This window comes from Melospiza georgiana, chromosome 31 (assembly GCF_028018845.1).
Source record: "Melospiza georgiana isolate bMelGeo1 chromosome 31, bMelGeo1.pri, whole genome shotgun sequence".
Taxonomy (NCBI): Eukaryota; Metazoa; Chordata; class Aves; order Passeriformes; family Passerellidae; genus Melospiza; species Melospiza georgiana.
The window spans coordinates 1,272,692-1,287,351 of NC_080460.1; the positions used below are offsets into that span (position 1 = coordinate 1,272,692).

At 43.7% G+C, this 14,660-nt stretch overlaps 1 protein-coding gene across 2 annotated transcripts in view; it reads right to left on the reverse strand.

The window, feature by feature from the left end:
- The window catches only part of XPO7 (exportin 7), a 55,011-nt gene that overhangs the window by 31,831 nt on the left and 8,520 nt on the right, over nucleotides 1–14,660 (reverse strand). The window contains exons 4-9 of one of the 2 annotated variants that reach the window (XM_058042520.1): nucleotides 11,117–11,283; nucleotides 7,221–7,286; nucleotides 3,506–3,610; nucleotides 2,217–2,382; nucleotides 1,642–1,715; nucleotides 484–603 (exon numbers count right to left, since the gene is read on the reverse strand). In XM_058042520.1, coding sequence (XP_057898503.1) covers nucleotides 484–603; nucleotides 1,642–1,715; nucleotides 2,217–2,382; nucleotides 3,506–3,610; nucleotides 7,221–7,286; nucleotides 11,117–11,283 — 698 coding nt within the window. Of the gene's footprint in view, nucleotides 1–483; nucleotides 604–1,641; nucleotides 1,716–2,216; nucleotides 2,383–3,505; nucleotides 3,611–7,193; nucleotides 7,287–11,116; nucleotides 11,284–14,660 lie in introns of both variants that reach the window. The other variant, XM_058042519.1, reaches the window with a different exon arrangement.

Here is a 14,660-nt window from a genome sequence, read left to right on the forward strand (position 1 = left end):
ACTCTGCCCAGTCAGCAATTGCCAATTTTCCTGGTTTTTAGGCACTTCCAGGGATACTTCCAGTCCTCAAATACTCTTCCAACTGAGAAATTGCTCCTACAGGAGCAGCTCTGCTGTCCTCTGCCAGAGACTCAGATCATCATGAAATCGGAGAACAAGTCCAAGCTCCCAGCAAAACTCACTCTGCCCATTAAACCAAGTCAGCAATTGGCACATTTCCTGGTTTCTGGGCATTTCCAGGGATGCTTCCAGTCCTTAAATACCCTTCCAATGGAGAAATTGTTCTTATATCCACCATGAACCTTCCTTGGTGGTGGAATGGCAGGAAAAGGGAAGAGCAGGACAACGCCGCACTTCGCCAAGTGGGACGTGAAAAAGGATTTTTTCCAAGAAATTTTTTCCATGAAATTCATGAAAATGATATTTTGGGATGAAACGTGCTGGAGAGGATGCACAGACTCAGTTTTCCCCTGGAATACTCACCTGGGGGTTTTCCAGTATCCGTTTCACTCCATCCACCAGGTGAGATAAGAACTTTGCCCTCTCGGCGTTGTTGAAGAGGGAGCGGCGCACGGAGGCGATCTGCACCAAGCAGGATAAAACCTGCCAGGACACAGAAAAACGGGAATAAACACAAAAACAGGGGTGAAAACAAGGAAATGAAGAAATTTTCCCCTCATGACATGAGCAGGGATTGAGGTTTGGTGCTCCTTTAGGGACCAAACAATTCTGTCTCCTCAGAAATCGCAGCACCCAAAGCAACAGCTCCATCCCAAAAATCACAGAATTATGGAATTTCTGAGGTTGGAAAAGCCCTCCAAGGTGAGAATCCAACCTTTGATCCCCACCTTGGCACCCAGCCCAGAGCTTTGAGTCCAGGTTTTCCCTGGACACCTCCAGGGATGGAGATTCCAATGGAATAATTTCAGATTTCCATTCAAAAAAAGGATTCTCACACCTCAAACCTCTCCTGAGATTTGATTCTCACACCTCAAACCTCTCCTTTTAAGGCTTGAAATTCAGAATTAGCCATTAACTCTCCACCAGAATAAGTGCAGTCCCCTTGGAAAAATTCTTTCTGAAGGCCCTTCCCTCTCAGCCTTGTTTTCACTGAGCTTTAAGTATGGGAAATATTTATCAGATAAATGCCTGAAAGGCCTTTAAAAATTATTTTTCCAGAAGAAACAATCAACTTTTTATTTTTCTAGAAGAAATAATTCAACTTTTTCCAAAATAAATAATTCAACTTTTTATTTTTCCAGAATAAAAATTTTCCAACTTTTAGCTCAGTTGTGTTTTCATCCCAATGGACATGGCCTCGTTTGGAAGGGTGGAAGGAGAAATTCCAAACCTGGAATCCCAGGTTTGCTCCCCTATTCCTGGTGTGGTTTTAGGACTTGGTTTGGGAATAACAGGAGTTGCTCCCTCAAGGGGATGAGCAAACAGGAGATTCCAAGCTGTGTGAGGAGAAAGGAGGTTGGAATTCCAGCAAAAAAAGTGGTTTTAGGGAAAATTCAACCTCGGAGATGCTTCAAAACTCTCAGCAGCATTTGGACACCTCAGCACAACCTGGGGTATCTGAATCCCCAGGGAATCTCCCAGAGGAATCCTAAAATAAAGGAAAATTAACCCTGGACTTACCAGAGGAGAAAATGAAGGAGGGATGGAATGATAAAGATCAAAAAACAACTGAAGGGTCGAAGAATCCAAGAATGCTGCAAGAGAAAAGAGGATTTTACCTCCATTTACAGCTTCCCACAGGTCTAATCCTTATTTTACCACCCGTGGCACATGGATTTGTCACACCAAAGCACCACAACCCCAAGAAAAATTCTCCCAGGATTTTGTATTTTTAAGGCTAAATGCTTTTCCTAGAAATTGAGTCACCCACAGGCACTTGGAACTGGGAGAAAATGACAGGAAAGTATTTTAAGAACACAATCTGTGCCTGTCAAATGCCTGCTGGGAACAGCAGGATGTGGGAAAAAGGTGCCAAGTTATTCAAGTTATTCCTTATTTTTCTTTTTAGATCCATTTTTCCTGGTTTTTGGAACAAGAGGTGAAAGACTGGAAGAGAAAAGAGGTTTTAAAAGCAACATAAAACCCCCTAGGAATTAATCAGGTGGGGTTTAGTGCTGAGTTCAACCCCTGGCTTGGCAAAGTTGGGTTTATTTATAAAAACCCAAAGGCTGGGAGCATTTTCCAGGTGGGATCACCTGATCTCCAACTGGTTGGGATCTGCACAGTGCAAAGATCATCCGAGGACTCGTCCGTGGAGGTGCCGATGAAGTCGAAGTTCAGGCAGTTGTGGGTGAGCTTGAGGAGCTGCATCAGCAGCCCGTGCTGGCTCTCATCGTTCAGGTTCAGGTTCTTCCCAGAAGCCTGAGGAAAACGTGGAATTAAGGCAGAGAAAAAGGAAAAAAAATATATAAAAATCCAAGCGGCAGCTGAATTTAGGCAGGATTTTATTTGTGGGACGAGCAGCTGGTGTGGTTTTATAGGTAGCGAGGCATAAATAAAAGACATAAAAAAAAAAAAATATATTCCGGCATAAATAAAATCCCAGAGTTTTTCCATATCAGGGGCAACAGGCAGCATTCCCATGTTCCCCCCTGAACTACACAGGGATGAGGATTGAGGGATCCAGGAGATCATGGAATTCTTTTCTGTCTGACAGGAATCCTGTGCTCCCCCTCCCGAGGGAATGAGGAAAACTGGGATAAAACTGGGACAAGGATTTATTTGTCAAAGATATTTAAAACAGAAACCCAAATTCTCCTTTTTTCGTGATGTTTTAAGCCAGGGAATTTTAACCCCAGGCTCAGGATCCAGGGATTTATTTGCAGCTGGAATTGTAGAGAAGGTTTTGATTTCTGGGTTTATTTTCTGTGCATTACCTAAAAATATATTTACCTAAATAATAATAAAAATATTTTATATAAATATATATTATATAAAAATGTATATAATGTATGTAATATGTATTATATACATATGTATATACGCATCTATGTATATATAAATATATATTATGTAAATATACAACATGTAAATATGTATATTAGATGTATAAATAAAATCTATTTAATATGTATTATTTAAATAAAATCTATTTATTAATATCAATGTCTTTAGGAAGAACTTCCTTAATTAATCAATTTTTTCCTTGAGAAACAACAGGGAACCTTAACCCCAGGCTCAGGATCCAGGGATTTATTTGCAGCTGGAATTGTAGAGAAGAGTTTGATTTCTCTATTTTCGACTTATTATTTAATTAAAAAAAATATTTAAAATATTTAATATTTCCTATTTAAATAAAGTCTATTAAATATTAATAATTTAAATAAAACCCATTTATTAATATAGATTTCTTCACAAACAAAAACTTCCTTAATTAATCCATTTTTTTCCTTGAAGAACAACCCAAAACCGGATTTTTTGAGGAAGGAATTTCATCCCAACATTCCACTTCCCCCAAAAAAAAACCTTCCCAAACTTTCCTTACCTGTTTCAGTAAACTGCAGGACAGGGTGAAAATATCAAATAAAGAGGAATCTCGGAAGGAAGAGGCGATTTTCCTGTGCTTGGTCAGGGGGTGGGTGGTGTCCGCCTGCAGGGGAGAGAAATTGGGCTCAGAGCTGCTGGGGTCACACCAGGAAAAGCAGGAAAAGCAGCAGGAATCCCAGGAAAAGCAGCAGGAATCCCAGGAAAAGCAGCAGGAATCCCAGGAAATCCAGCAGGAATCCCAGGAAATCCAGATTTCCCTCCCCAGAACCAGTGGGATATAATTCCCCAGCTTTTCCATGGAAAAAAAAAAATCCACATTTCTGTCACAAAGCTGGGCTGGGTTTATTCCCAATTCCTTCAATCTTTGCCCAAAATTTGGTTTTATTTGGGATTTTAGGAATGGGAATTCCCAGCTCCAAAGGGTTCAATCCCTCCTGGAGCTGCTGGGTACACAGGGATGAAGAACAGCAATTAAAATTATCCAGCTTGGACTTTGCTGTTTTATGAGAAAAATGCCAGTCCTGAATCAACCACTGGAGACCAGAGCTGGGAAATAGCAAAACTCAGATTTTTTTTCCTCATGAAAAGGGGAAAAATGAGGGAAAATATCAAATATAAGGAATTCCAGAAGGAAGAGGTGATTTCCCTCCCCAGAACCAGTGGGATATAATTCCCCAGCTTTTCCATGGAAAAAAAAAAATCCACATTTCTGTCACAAAGCTGGGCTGGGTTTATTCCCAATTCCTTCAATCTTTGCCCAAAATTTGGTTTTATTTGGGATTTTAGGAATGGGAATTCCCAGCTCCAAAGGGTTCAATCCCTCCTGGAGCTGCTGGGTACACAGGGATGAAGAACAGCAATTAAAATTATCCAGCTTGGACTTTGCTGTTTTATGGGAAAAATGCCAGTCCTGAATCAACCACTGGAGACCAGAGCTGGGAAATAGCAAAACTCAGATTTTTTTTCCTCATGAAAAGGGGAAAAATGAGGGAAAATATCAAATATAAGAAATTCCAGAAGGAAGTGGTGATTTCCCTCCCCAGAACCAGTGGGATGCAATTCCCCAGCTTTTCCATGGAAAAATCCACATTTCTGTCACAAAGCTGGGTTGGGTTTATTCCCAATTCCTTCAGTCTTTGCCCAAAACAGCAGCAAAAATGGGATTTATTTTGAATTTTAGGAATAGGAACTCCAAAGGGTTCAATCCCTCCTGGAGCTGCTGGGCAGAAAAGAAGAAACAGCAGGAATTAAAATTCCAGATAGAAAAGGGAACTGGAAGGAGTTATCCAGGTTGGACTTTGCTGTTTTATGGGATAAATTCCTGGATCTGACACTGGAGCCCAGAACTTCAGCAAAACTCAGGGTTTTTTTTTCCCATGAAAAGCGGAAAAATTAGGCAAAATTCCCATTTTTGTGACCATTCCCAGTCAAATTGCACCTGCCTCAGATGGGCATTGGGTTATCCTGGTGGGATGAAGAATTCCTGCAGAAATGTTTATATTTCACTGTTTAAACTAAATTAAATTAAATATTAATTAGAATTACATAAATATAGTTGAATTTTCAATTAAAAACTGAAATAACAAATGAAATTGAAATTTATGATAAAATTAAATTTCAATTTCCAAACCTCTCCTCCAGTATTTGAGGAACCAGGACAGCTCCAATGTTGGATTTTAGACCTGAATTTTCCCAACAATTCCATGGAGGACCCCAAAACTCCCATCTTTTATATTGTAGAAAGAAAAGCTCCAACAGATCCTAAATTTTTCAGGTGTTTTAATACCCAAGTTATTCCTCAGCTCAGACTATTGCGATTTCAGGGAGTTTAGGTAAATGAATATTATTTAATTCCTATTTCAAGCCATTTTGTGGGGATGGAAAATTCCTTTTATTTTTGGCCTTGGGAAAATGGGATTTCCTTCTTCACCATCACAGTAAATTTGGCTTAAACAGTGAATTCAGCTTAAATCACTAAACTGTGCTTAAACTGGTGAACTTGGCTTAAATCAGTAAACTTGGATTAAATCAATGAATCAGGCTTCTCCATTTCCAGTTCTGAAATCCCTCCACGATTTCTCTGGATTAAACAGCATCCCAGGGAAATCTGAAGTTAGTTACTTAATGAGACCAAAAAAAAACCAATTTGTTTTTTCTAGCTGTTTTTTTTTTAAGGAAAAACAAAGACTTATCCACTTATTGTGACCCTCAGGACTGCAGCAAAATCTGCATGTCTGAGGGAAAACCATGGGAAAAAACATGGAAAAAAGACAAAAAAACCCATGGAAATTGGGATAGCATCAGGTAAAGGTGCTTATTCCAGTTTCCAGGGGAATTTCAGAGGGAATTCCAGAGCACACCCTGGAGGGATTTTAAATCCTCTGGAAAAGCTGGGCCAGGATTGGGCCTGGAAAAGAACACAATCTGAGAATCCTGAAGGATTTCTGGGAATTTTATCCCAGAAATTATTCAGAGTTTCATCCTGGATGAAAGATATGGTTTAAAATTTGGGACAGTTGGAAAATTTGAGTTTTTTCTCCCTGGTCTAGAAGGAGGGGCAGAAAATCACAGACTTTTGCACTCATTGTGACCCTCAGGACTGTAACTCAATCTGCACACCTGAGGGAAAACCATTAAAAAAAAACATGAAAAAACCATGGAAAACCCACAGAAATTGGGAAAGCACCAGGTAAAGGTGCTTATTCCAGTTTCCAGCAGCAATTCCAGAGGGAATTCCAGAGCACAGCCTGGGGGAGGTTTTAAATCCTGTGGAAAAGCTGGGCCAGGATTGGGCCTGGCTGGGCCTCAGGGCCTGGAAAAGGATACAATCTGAGAATCCTGAAGGATTTCTGGGGATTTTATCCCAGAAATTCATTCAGAATTTCATCCTAGATGAAAACAATGCTTTAAAAATGGCAGAGTTGGAAAATTTGGGGTTATTTCTCCTTGGTCTAGAAGGAGGGTCAGAAAATCAGAGACTTTTCTTCTCATTATGACCCTCAGGACTCCATCACATTATGCCTACATGAGGGAAAACCATGGAAAAACCATGGAAAAAAGACAGAAAAAACCACAGAAATTGGGATAGCAGAAGGTAAAGGTGCTTATTCCAGTTTCCAGAGGAATTCCAGACAAATTCCAGAGGGAATTCCAGAGCACAGCCTGGGAGGGATTTTAAATCCTCTGGAAAAGTTGGGCCAGGCCTCAGGGACTGGGAAAGGGCCACAATGTGAGAATTCAGCAGGATTTGTGGGAATTTTATCCCAAAAATTCATTCAGACTTTCATCCTGGATGAAAGGCTTTGTTTAAAAATGGGGATAATTTGGTAATTTTGGGTTTTTCTCCCTGGTAAATATGAGAGGCTGACAACAGAAAGTTCTCACACATATCCTCACTAAATCATTCTTTTTTCTTGTTTTTTTTTCCCCCTTCTCATGCCAGAAAACCACACCAAAACATGGGAAAAGATGGAAGATGCCAATGAAACAAAACAATCCCTCCAGACAGGAGCTCTCAGCATCTCACCACAAAGAGGGAGTGAATAACAACAACAACACCAACAACAACAAATACCCAACAAACACAGAAATTCCCCCTGAAACACCTCCCAGACAGCAAAATTCCCAAAATAAAAACCCAGAAAAGGCAGGACACAACAATATGAATGAGAAAATTGGACACTTACTTCACTGAGGAAGGCTGTAGCACTTACTTGATTAATTTCATTCGTTAGTTGGGACAGGATTGTCACTCCTATGATGCAGTGCTCTACACTGTCCTGGGGAGGCAAAGGCACAGCTTTTTTTTTTTTGAAAAATTCCCTTTTTTTGTTGTTTTTTCCTTGGAAAAATTCTTGGCTAGAAAAGCTTAATCCTTATTCAAAAAATAAAATAAAATAAAATAAAGGAGATTTTGGCAGGTTGATCTGAGTCAATGAATGCAGGAAGTTGAAAGAAATATCAGGAATATTCATGAGGTGGAAAAGATGGATCCTAAAGGTTGGAGCACCCAGAAACAAATCCCTGCTCCCTGAATTTTTAAGATGAAATGTGATTTCTATGGATAGGAAAGAAAACAAAGAAAATATTCCTTGATTTTCTACCCATCCATGAGGTGGAAAAAACGGATCCTAAAGTTTGGAGCACCCAGAAACAAATCCCTGCTCCCTGAAACGATTCCCTGCTCCCCGAATTTTTAAGGGGCCAAACATTAAATGGGATTTCCATGGATGGAAAGGGAACAAATTTCTTCATTTTCTACTCATGCATAGGGTGGATTTGAGGGTGGAAAAGATGGATCCTAAAGGTGGGAGCATCCAGGAACAAATCCCTATTTCCTGAATTTTTAAGGAGCTCTTCACCCTTGGAAGCCCCTACTGAAAACCACCAACATGGAAAAGCCGCAATTCCTTCAGACCATCTGCAAACTCCCAAATTTTGGTGAAACTGGGAATTCTGAGGAGGGAATCTGAGCTGCAGGAACCTGGTGCAGAGCTGGGAGCATCCAGGAACAAATCAGGGACAAATCCCTGACTTTTAAGGAACTCTTCACCCTCAGAAACCCCTCCTGAAAACCACAGACACAGAAGAACCTGAACTCCTCCAGGCCATCTCCAAACTCCTTTTTGGTGGATTTTGGGGGTTCCTGGGACCTCTGAGGAGGGAATCTGAACCCCAAGAACCTCGTGCAGAGCTGTGAGCATCCAGGAACAATTCCCTGACTTTTAAGGAGCTCTTCACCCTCAGAATCCCCCACTGAAAACCACCAACACGGAAGAATCCGAACTCCTTCAGGCCATCTCCAAACTCCTTTCTGGTGGATCCTGGGAATTCTGAGGAGGGAATCTGAGCTGCAAGGACCTGGAGCAAATCTAAGAGGATCAAGGAACAGTTTCCTGCTCCCAGGAACAAATCCCTGATTTTTAAGGAACTCTTCACCCTCAGAAGCCCCTCCTGAAAACCACCAACATGGAAGAATTCGAACTCCTTCAGGCCATCTCCAAACCCCCAGATTTTGGTGAATCCCAGGAATTCTGAGGAGGGAATCTGACCTGCAGGAACCTGGTGCAGAGCTGAGAGCATCCACAAACAAAACCCTGGTTGCAGGAACAATTCCCTGACTTTTAAGGAACTCTTCACCCTCAGAATCCCCTCCTGAAAACCACCAACACGGAAGAACCCAAACTCCTCCAGGCTACCTCCAAACTCCTTTCTGGTGGGTTTTGGGGAATCCTGGCAACTCTGAGGAGGGAATCTGAACCCCAAGAACCTCGTGCAGAGCTGTGAGCATCCAGGAACAATTCCCTGACTTTTAAGGAGCTCTTCACCCTCAGAATCCCCTACTGAAAACCACCAACACGGAAGAATCCAAACTCCTTCAGGCCATCTCCAAACGCCCAAATTTTGGGGGGTTTTGGTGGATCCTGGGAACTCTGAGGAGGGAATCTGACCTGCAAGGACCTGGAGCAAATCTAGGAGGATCAAGGAACAGTTTCCTGCTCCCAGGAACAAATCCCTGAATTTTTAAGGAGCTCTTCACCCTCAGAAACCCCTCCTGAAAACCACCAACATGGAAGAACCCAAACTCCTCCAGGCCACCTCCAAACTCCTTTCTGGTGGATTTTGGTGGATCCTGGGAATTCTGAGGAGGGAATCTGAACCCCAAGAACCTGGTGCAGAGCTGGGAGGAGGAATGATTCCCTGTTCCCCAAATTTTTAAGGAGCTCTTCACCCTCAGAATCCCCTCCTGAAAACCACCAACACGGAAGAACCCGAACTCCTTCAGGCCATCTCCAAACTCCTTTCTGGTGGATCCTGGGAATTCTGAGGAGGGAATCTGACCTGCAAGGACCTGGAGCAAATCTAGGAGGATCCAGGAACAGTTTCCTGCTCCCAGGAACAAATCCCTGACTTTTAAGGAGCTGTTTCCCCTCAGAAGCCCCTGCTGAAAACACCACTAGGGAAGAACCCGAACTCCTCCAGGCCACCTCCAAACTCCTTTCTGGTGGATTTTGGTGAATCCTGGGAATTCTGAGGAGGGAATCTGACCTGCAAGGACCTGGTGCAGAGCTGGGAGGAGGAATGATTCCCTACTCCCCAAATTTTTAAGGAGCTCTTCACCCTCAGAAGCCCCTCCTGAAAACCACCAACACGGAAGAACCCAAACTCCTCCAGGCCACCTCCAAACTCCTTTCTGGTGGATCCTGGGAATTCTGAGGAGGGAATCTGACCTGCAAGGACCTGGAGCAAATCTAGGAGGATCAAGGAACAGTTTCCTGCTCCCAGGAACAATTCCCTGACTTTTAAGGAGCTGTTTCCCCTCAGAATCCCCTCCTGAAAACCACCAACACGGAAGAACCCGAACTCCTCCAGGCCACCTCCAAACTCCTTTCTGGTGTATTTTGGTGGTTCCTGGGACCTCTGAGGAGGGAATCTGAACCCCAAGAACCTGTGCAGAGCTGTGAGCATACAGGAACAATTCCCTGACTTTTAAGGAACTCTTCACCCTCAGAAGCCCCTCCTGAAAACCACTAACATGGAAGAACCCGAACTCCTCCAGGCCATCTCCAAACTCCTTTTTGGTGGATTTTGGTGGATCCTGGGAACTCTGAGGAGGGAATCTGAGCTGCAGGAACCTGGAGCAAATCCAGGAGGATCAAGGAACAGTTTCCTGCTCCGAGGAACAAATCCCTGAATTTTAAGGAGCTCTTCACCCTCAGAAGCCCCTGCTGAAAACCACCAACACGGAAGAACCCAAACTCCTCCAGGCCACCTCCAAACTCCTTTCTGGTGGGTTTTGGTGAAACTGGCAGCTCTGAGGAGGGAATCTGAACCCCAAGAACCTCGTGCAGAGCTGTGAGCATCCAGGAACAATTCCCTGATTTTTAAGGAGCTCTTCAACCTCAGAATCCCCCACTGAAAACCACCAACACGGAAGAACCCGAACTCCTTCAGGCCATCTCCAAACTCCTTTCTGGTGGATCCTGGGAATTCTGAGGAGGGAATCTGAGCTGCAAGGACCTGGAGCAAATCTAGAAGGATCAAGGAACAGTTTCCTGCTCCCAGGAACAAATCCCTGATTTTTAAGGAGCTCTTCACCCTCAGAAGCCCCTGCTGAAAACCACCAACATGGAAGAACCCAAACTCCTCCAGACCACCTCCAAACTCCTTTTTTGGTGGATTTTGGTGAATCCTGGGAATTCTGAGGAGGGAATCTGACCTGCAAGGACCTGGTGCAGAGCTGGGAGGAGGAATGATTACCTGCTCCCCAAATTTTTAAGGAGCTCTTCACCCTCAGAATCCCCTCCTGAAAACCACCAACACGGAAGAACCCGAACTCCTTCAGGCCATCTCCAAACTCCTTTCTGGTGGATCCTGGGAATTCTGAGGAGGGAATCTGACCTGCAAGGACCTGGAGCAAATCTAGGAGGATCAAGGAACAGTTTCCTGCTCCCAGGAACAAATCCCTGATTTTTAAGGAGCTCTTCACCCTCAGAAGCCCCTGCTGAAAACCACCAACACGGAAGAACCCGAACTCCTCCAGGCCATCTCCAAACTCCTTTCTGGTGGATTTTGGTGGATCCTGGCAGCTCTGAGGAGGGAATCTGACCTGCAGGAAGCGGGTGACGTCGTTGATGACGTTCCTGAAGACGTACTCGTCCTTCTGGCAGTCGAACCAGCCCAGCTTGGTGATCCTGGCGTAGAGCTGGATCAGCGCCTGCGTCACGAACGTCGCCAGCTTCGGCCTCGTGGCCAGGTAGTTCAGCACATAATTCCCTGCAAAACCGGGGAAAAGATGGAGCTGCAGGCAAAGTTCAGCTCTGGGGAACGGCCTGGAGGAAAAGGAGCTTTGGGGAGGTTGGTTTGAGCGGGGGAAGGTGGGAGAAATGTTGGGAATAAGAGAGAAGTGTTGGGGTTTTATTTGGGAATTTAAGATGCTGGGAAAGGGGTGGATTTAACCCTGGGAAAAAGTTGGATTTAGCTCTGGAATAGACCTGGGAAAGGGTTGGACTTAGCTCTGGAAAAGGGCTGGATTTAGCCCTGGAATAAACCTGGAAAAGGGCTGGATTTAGCCCTGGAATAAACCTGGAAAAGGGCTGGATTCAGCCTTGGGAAAGGGTTGGAATTAACCCTGGAAAAGGGCTGGATTTAGCCCTGGAATAAAACTGGGCAAGGGTTGGATTTAGGCCTGAGAAAGGGTTGGATTTAACTCTGGGATAGACCTAGGAAAGGACTGGATTTAGTCCTGGAAAAGGGATGGATTTAGCTCTGGACTAGACTTGGGAAAAGGTTGGATTTAGCCCTGGAATAAAACTGGGCAAGGGTTGGATTTAGGCCTGGAATAGACCTGGGAAAGGGTTGGACTTAGCCCTGGAAAAGGGCTGGATTTAGCTCTGGAATTAACCCTGGAAAAGGGCTGGATTTAGCCCTGGAATAAAACTGGGCAAGGATTGGATTTAGCCCTGGGAAAGAGCTGGATTTAGCTCTGGAATACACCTGGGAAAAGGCTGGATTTAGCCCTGGAAAGAGATGGATTTAGCTTTGGAATTAACCTGGGAAAAGGTTGGATTTAGCTTTGGAATAGACCTGGGCAAGGGTTGGATTTAGGCCTGAGAAAGGGTTGGATTTAACTCTGGGATAGACCTAGGAAAGGACTGGATTTAGTCCTGGAAAAGGGATGGATTTAGCTCTGGACTAGACTTGGGAAAAGGTTGGATTTAGCCCTGGAATAAAACTGGGCAAGGATTGGATTTAGCCCTGGAAAAGGGCTGGACTTAGTCCCAGAATAAAACTGGGAAAGGGTTGGATTTAGCCCTGGGAAAGAGTTGGATTTAACCCTGGAATAGACCTGAAAAAGGGCTGGATTTTATCCCAGCCTATTAAATCCAAATTCCTAGCTCTGCAATAAACCTGGGAAAGGACTGGATTTAACTCTGGAATAGACCTGGGAAAAGGTTGGATTTAGTCCTGGAATAAAACTGGGAAAGGATTGGACTTAGCCCTGGAAAAGGGTTGGACTTAGCCCTGGAATTAACTCGGGAAAGGGTTGGATTTAGCCCTGGAAAAGGGTTGGATTTAGTCCTGGAATAAACCTGGGAAGGCTGGATTTAAATCCTAGCCTATTAAATCCTATTTCCTAGCCCTGCAATAAACCTGGGAAAGGGTTGGACTTTGCTCTGGAATAAACCTGGGCAAGGATTGGATTCAGCCTTGGAATAAAACTGGGCAAGGATTGGATTTAGTCCTGGAAAAGGACTGGACTTAGTCCCAGAATAAAACTGGGAAAGGGTTGGATTCAGCCCTGGGAAAGAGTTGGATTTAACTCTGGAATAGACCTGGGAAAGGGTTGGATTTTATCCCAGCCTATTATTAGGATTTTTTGGGTCAACCCCAAAGGTTTTTAGGACAATCCCATGGATTTTTTGGGCCAATCCCAAGAATTTTTAGGACAATCCCAAGGACTTTTGGGGACAACCCAAAGTTTTTTTGGGCCAATCCCAAGGGGGTTTATGGGAAAATTCCAAGGCTTTTGGACAATCCCAAGGATTTTTGGGACAATCCCAAGGATTTTTAGGACAATCTCAAGGATTTTTAGGACAATCCCAAGGGGTTTTTAGGCCAATCCCAAGGATTTTTGAGGACAATCTCAAGGAATTTTTAGGAGGATCCCAAGGAGTTTTTGGGACCATCCCTAAGGTTTTTTGGGACAATCCCAAGGACTTTTGGGGACAACCCCAAGGATTTTGGGGACAATCCCAAGGATTTTGGGGACAACCTCAAGGATTTTGGGGACAATCCCAAAGAGTTTTAGGACAATCTCAAGGAGTTTTAGGACAATCTCAAGGATTTTTAGGACAATTCCCAGGATTTTTAGGAGAATCCCAAGCATTTTTTGTGACAATCCCAAGGATTTTTTAGGACAATCCCAAGGATTTTTAGGAGAATCCCAAGGATTTTTTGGGACCATCCCTAAGGTTTGTTGGGACAATCCCAAGGACTTTTGGGGACAATCCTAAAGGGGTTTATGGTCCAAACCCAAAGGTTTTTTGGACCAACCCCGAGGATTTTTTGGGACAATCCCAAGGACTTTTAGGACAATCCCAAGGGGTTTTTGGGACAATCCCTAGGACTTTTTTGGGTCAACCCCAAGGGTTTTGGACCAATCCCAAGGGGGTTTATGGGAAAATTCCAAGGCTTTTGGACAATCCCAAGAATTTTGAGGACAACCCCAAGGATTTTTAGGACAATCTCAAGGATTTTTAGGACAACCCCAAGGATTTTGAGGACAATCCCATGGATTTTTTAGGACAACCCCAAGGATTTTTGAGGACAATCCCAAGGATTTTTAGGAGAATCCCAAGGATTTTTTGGGACCATCCCTAAGGTTTCTTGGGACAATCCCAAGGACTTTTGGGGCCAATCCCAAGGATTTTTGAGGACAATCCCAAGGATTTTTTAGGCCAATCCCAAGGACTTTTAGGACAATCCCAAGGGGTTTTTGGGCCAATCCCTAGGACTTTTTTGGGTCAACCCCAAGAATTTTTAGGACAACCCCAAGGACTTTTGGGGACAATCCCAAGGGGTTTTTGGGAAAAATCCCAAGGATTTTTGGCCAATCCCAAAGGTTTTTAGGACAATCTCAATGGTTTTTAAGACAATCCCAAGGATTTTTTAGGACAACCCCAAGGATTTTTAGGAGGATCCCAAGGATTTTGAGGACAATCCCAAGGAGTTTTTGGGACCATCCCTAAGGTTTTTTGGGCCAATCCCAAAGACTTTTAGGACAATCTCAAGGGTTTTTAAGACAACCCCAAGGCTTTTGGACAATCCCAAGGATTTTTAGGACAATCTCAAGGATTTTTGAGGACAACCCCAAGGACTTTTTGGGACAATCCCAAGGATTTTTAGGACAACCCCAAGGATTTTTGGGGACAATCCCAAGGACTTTTGGGGACAATCCCAAGGACTTTTGGGGACAATCCCAAGGGGTTTTTGGGGAAAACCCCAAGGACTTTTGGCCAATCCCAAAGGTTTTTAGGACAATCTCAATGGTTTTTAAGACAATCCCAAGGATTTTTTAGGACAACCCCAAGGATTTTTAGAAGGATCCCAAGGAGTTTTTGGGACTATCCCTAAGGTTTTTTGGGCCAATC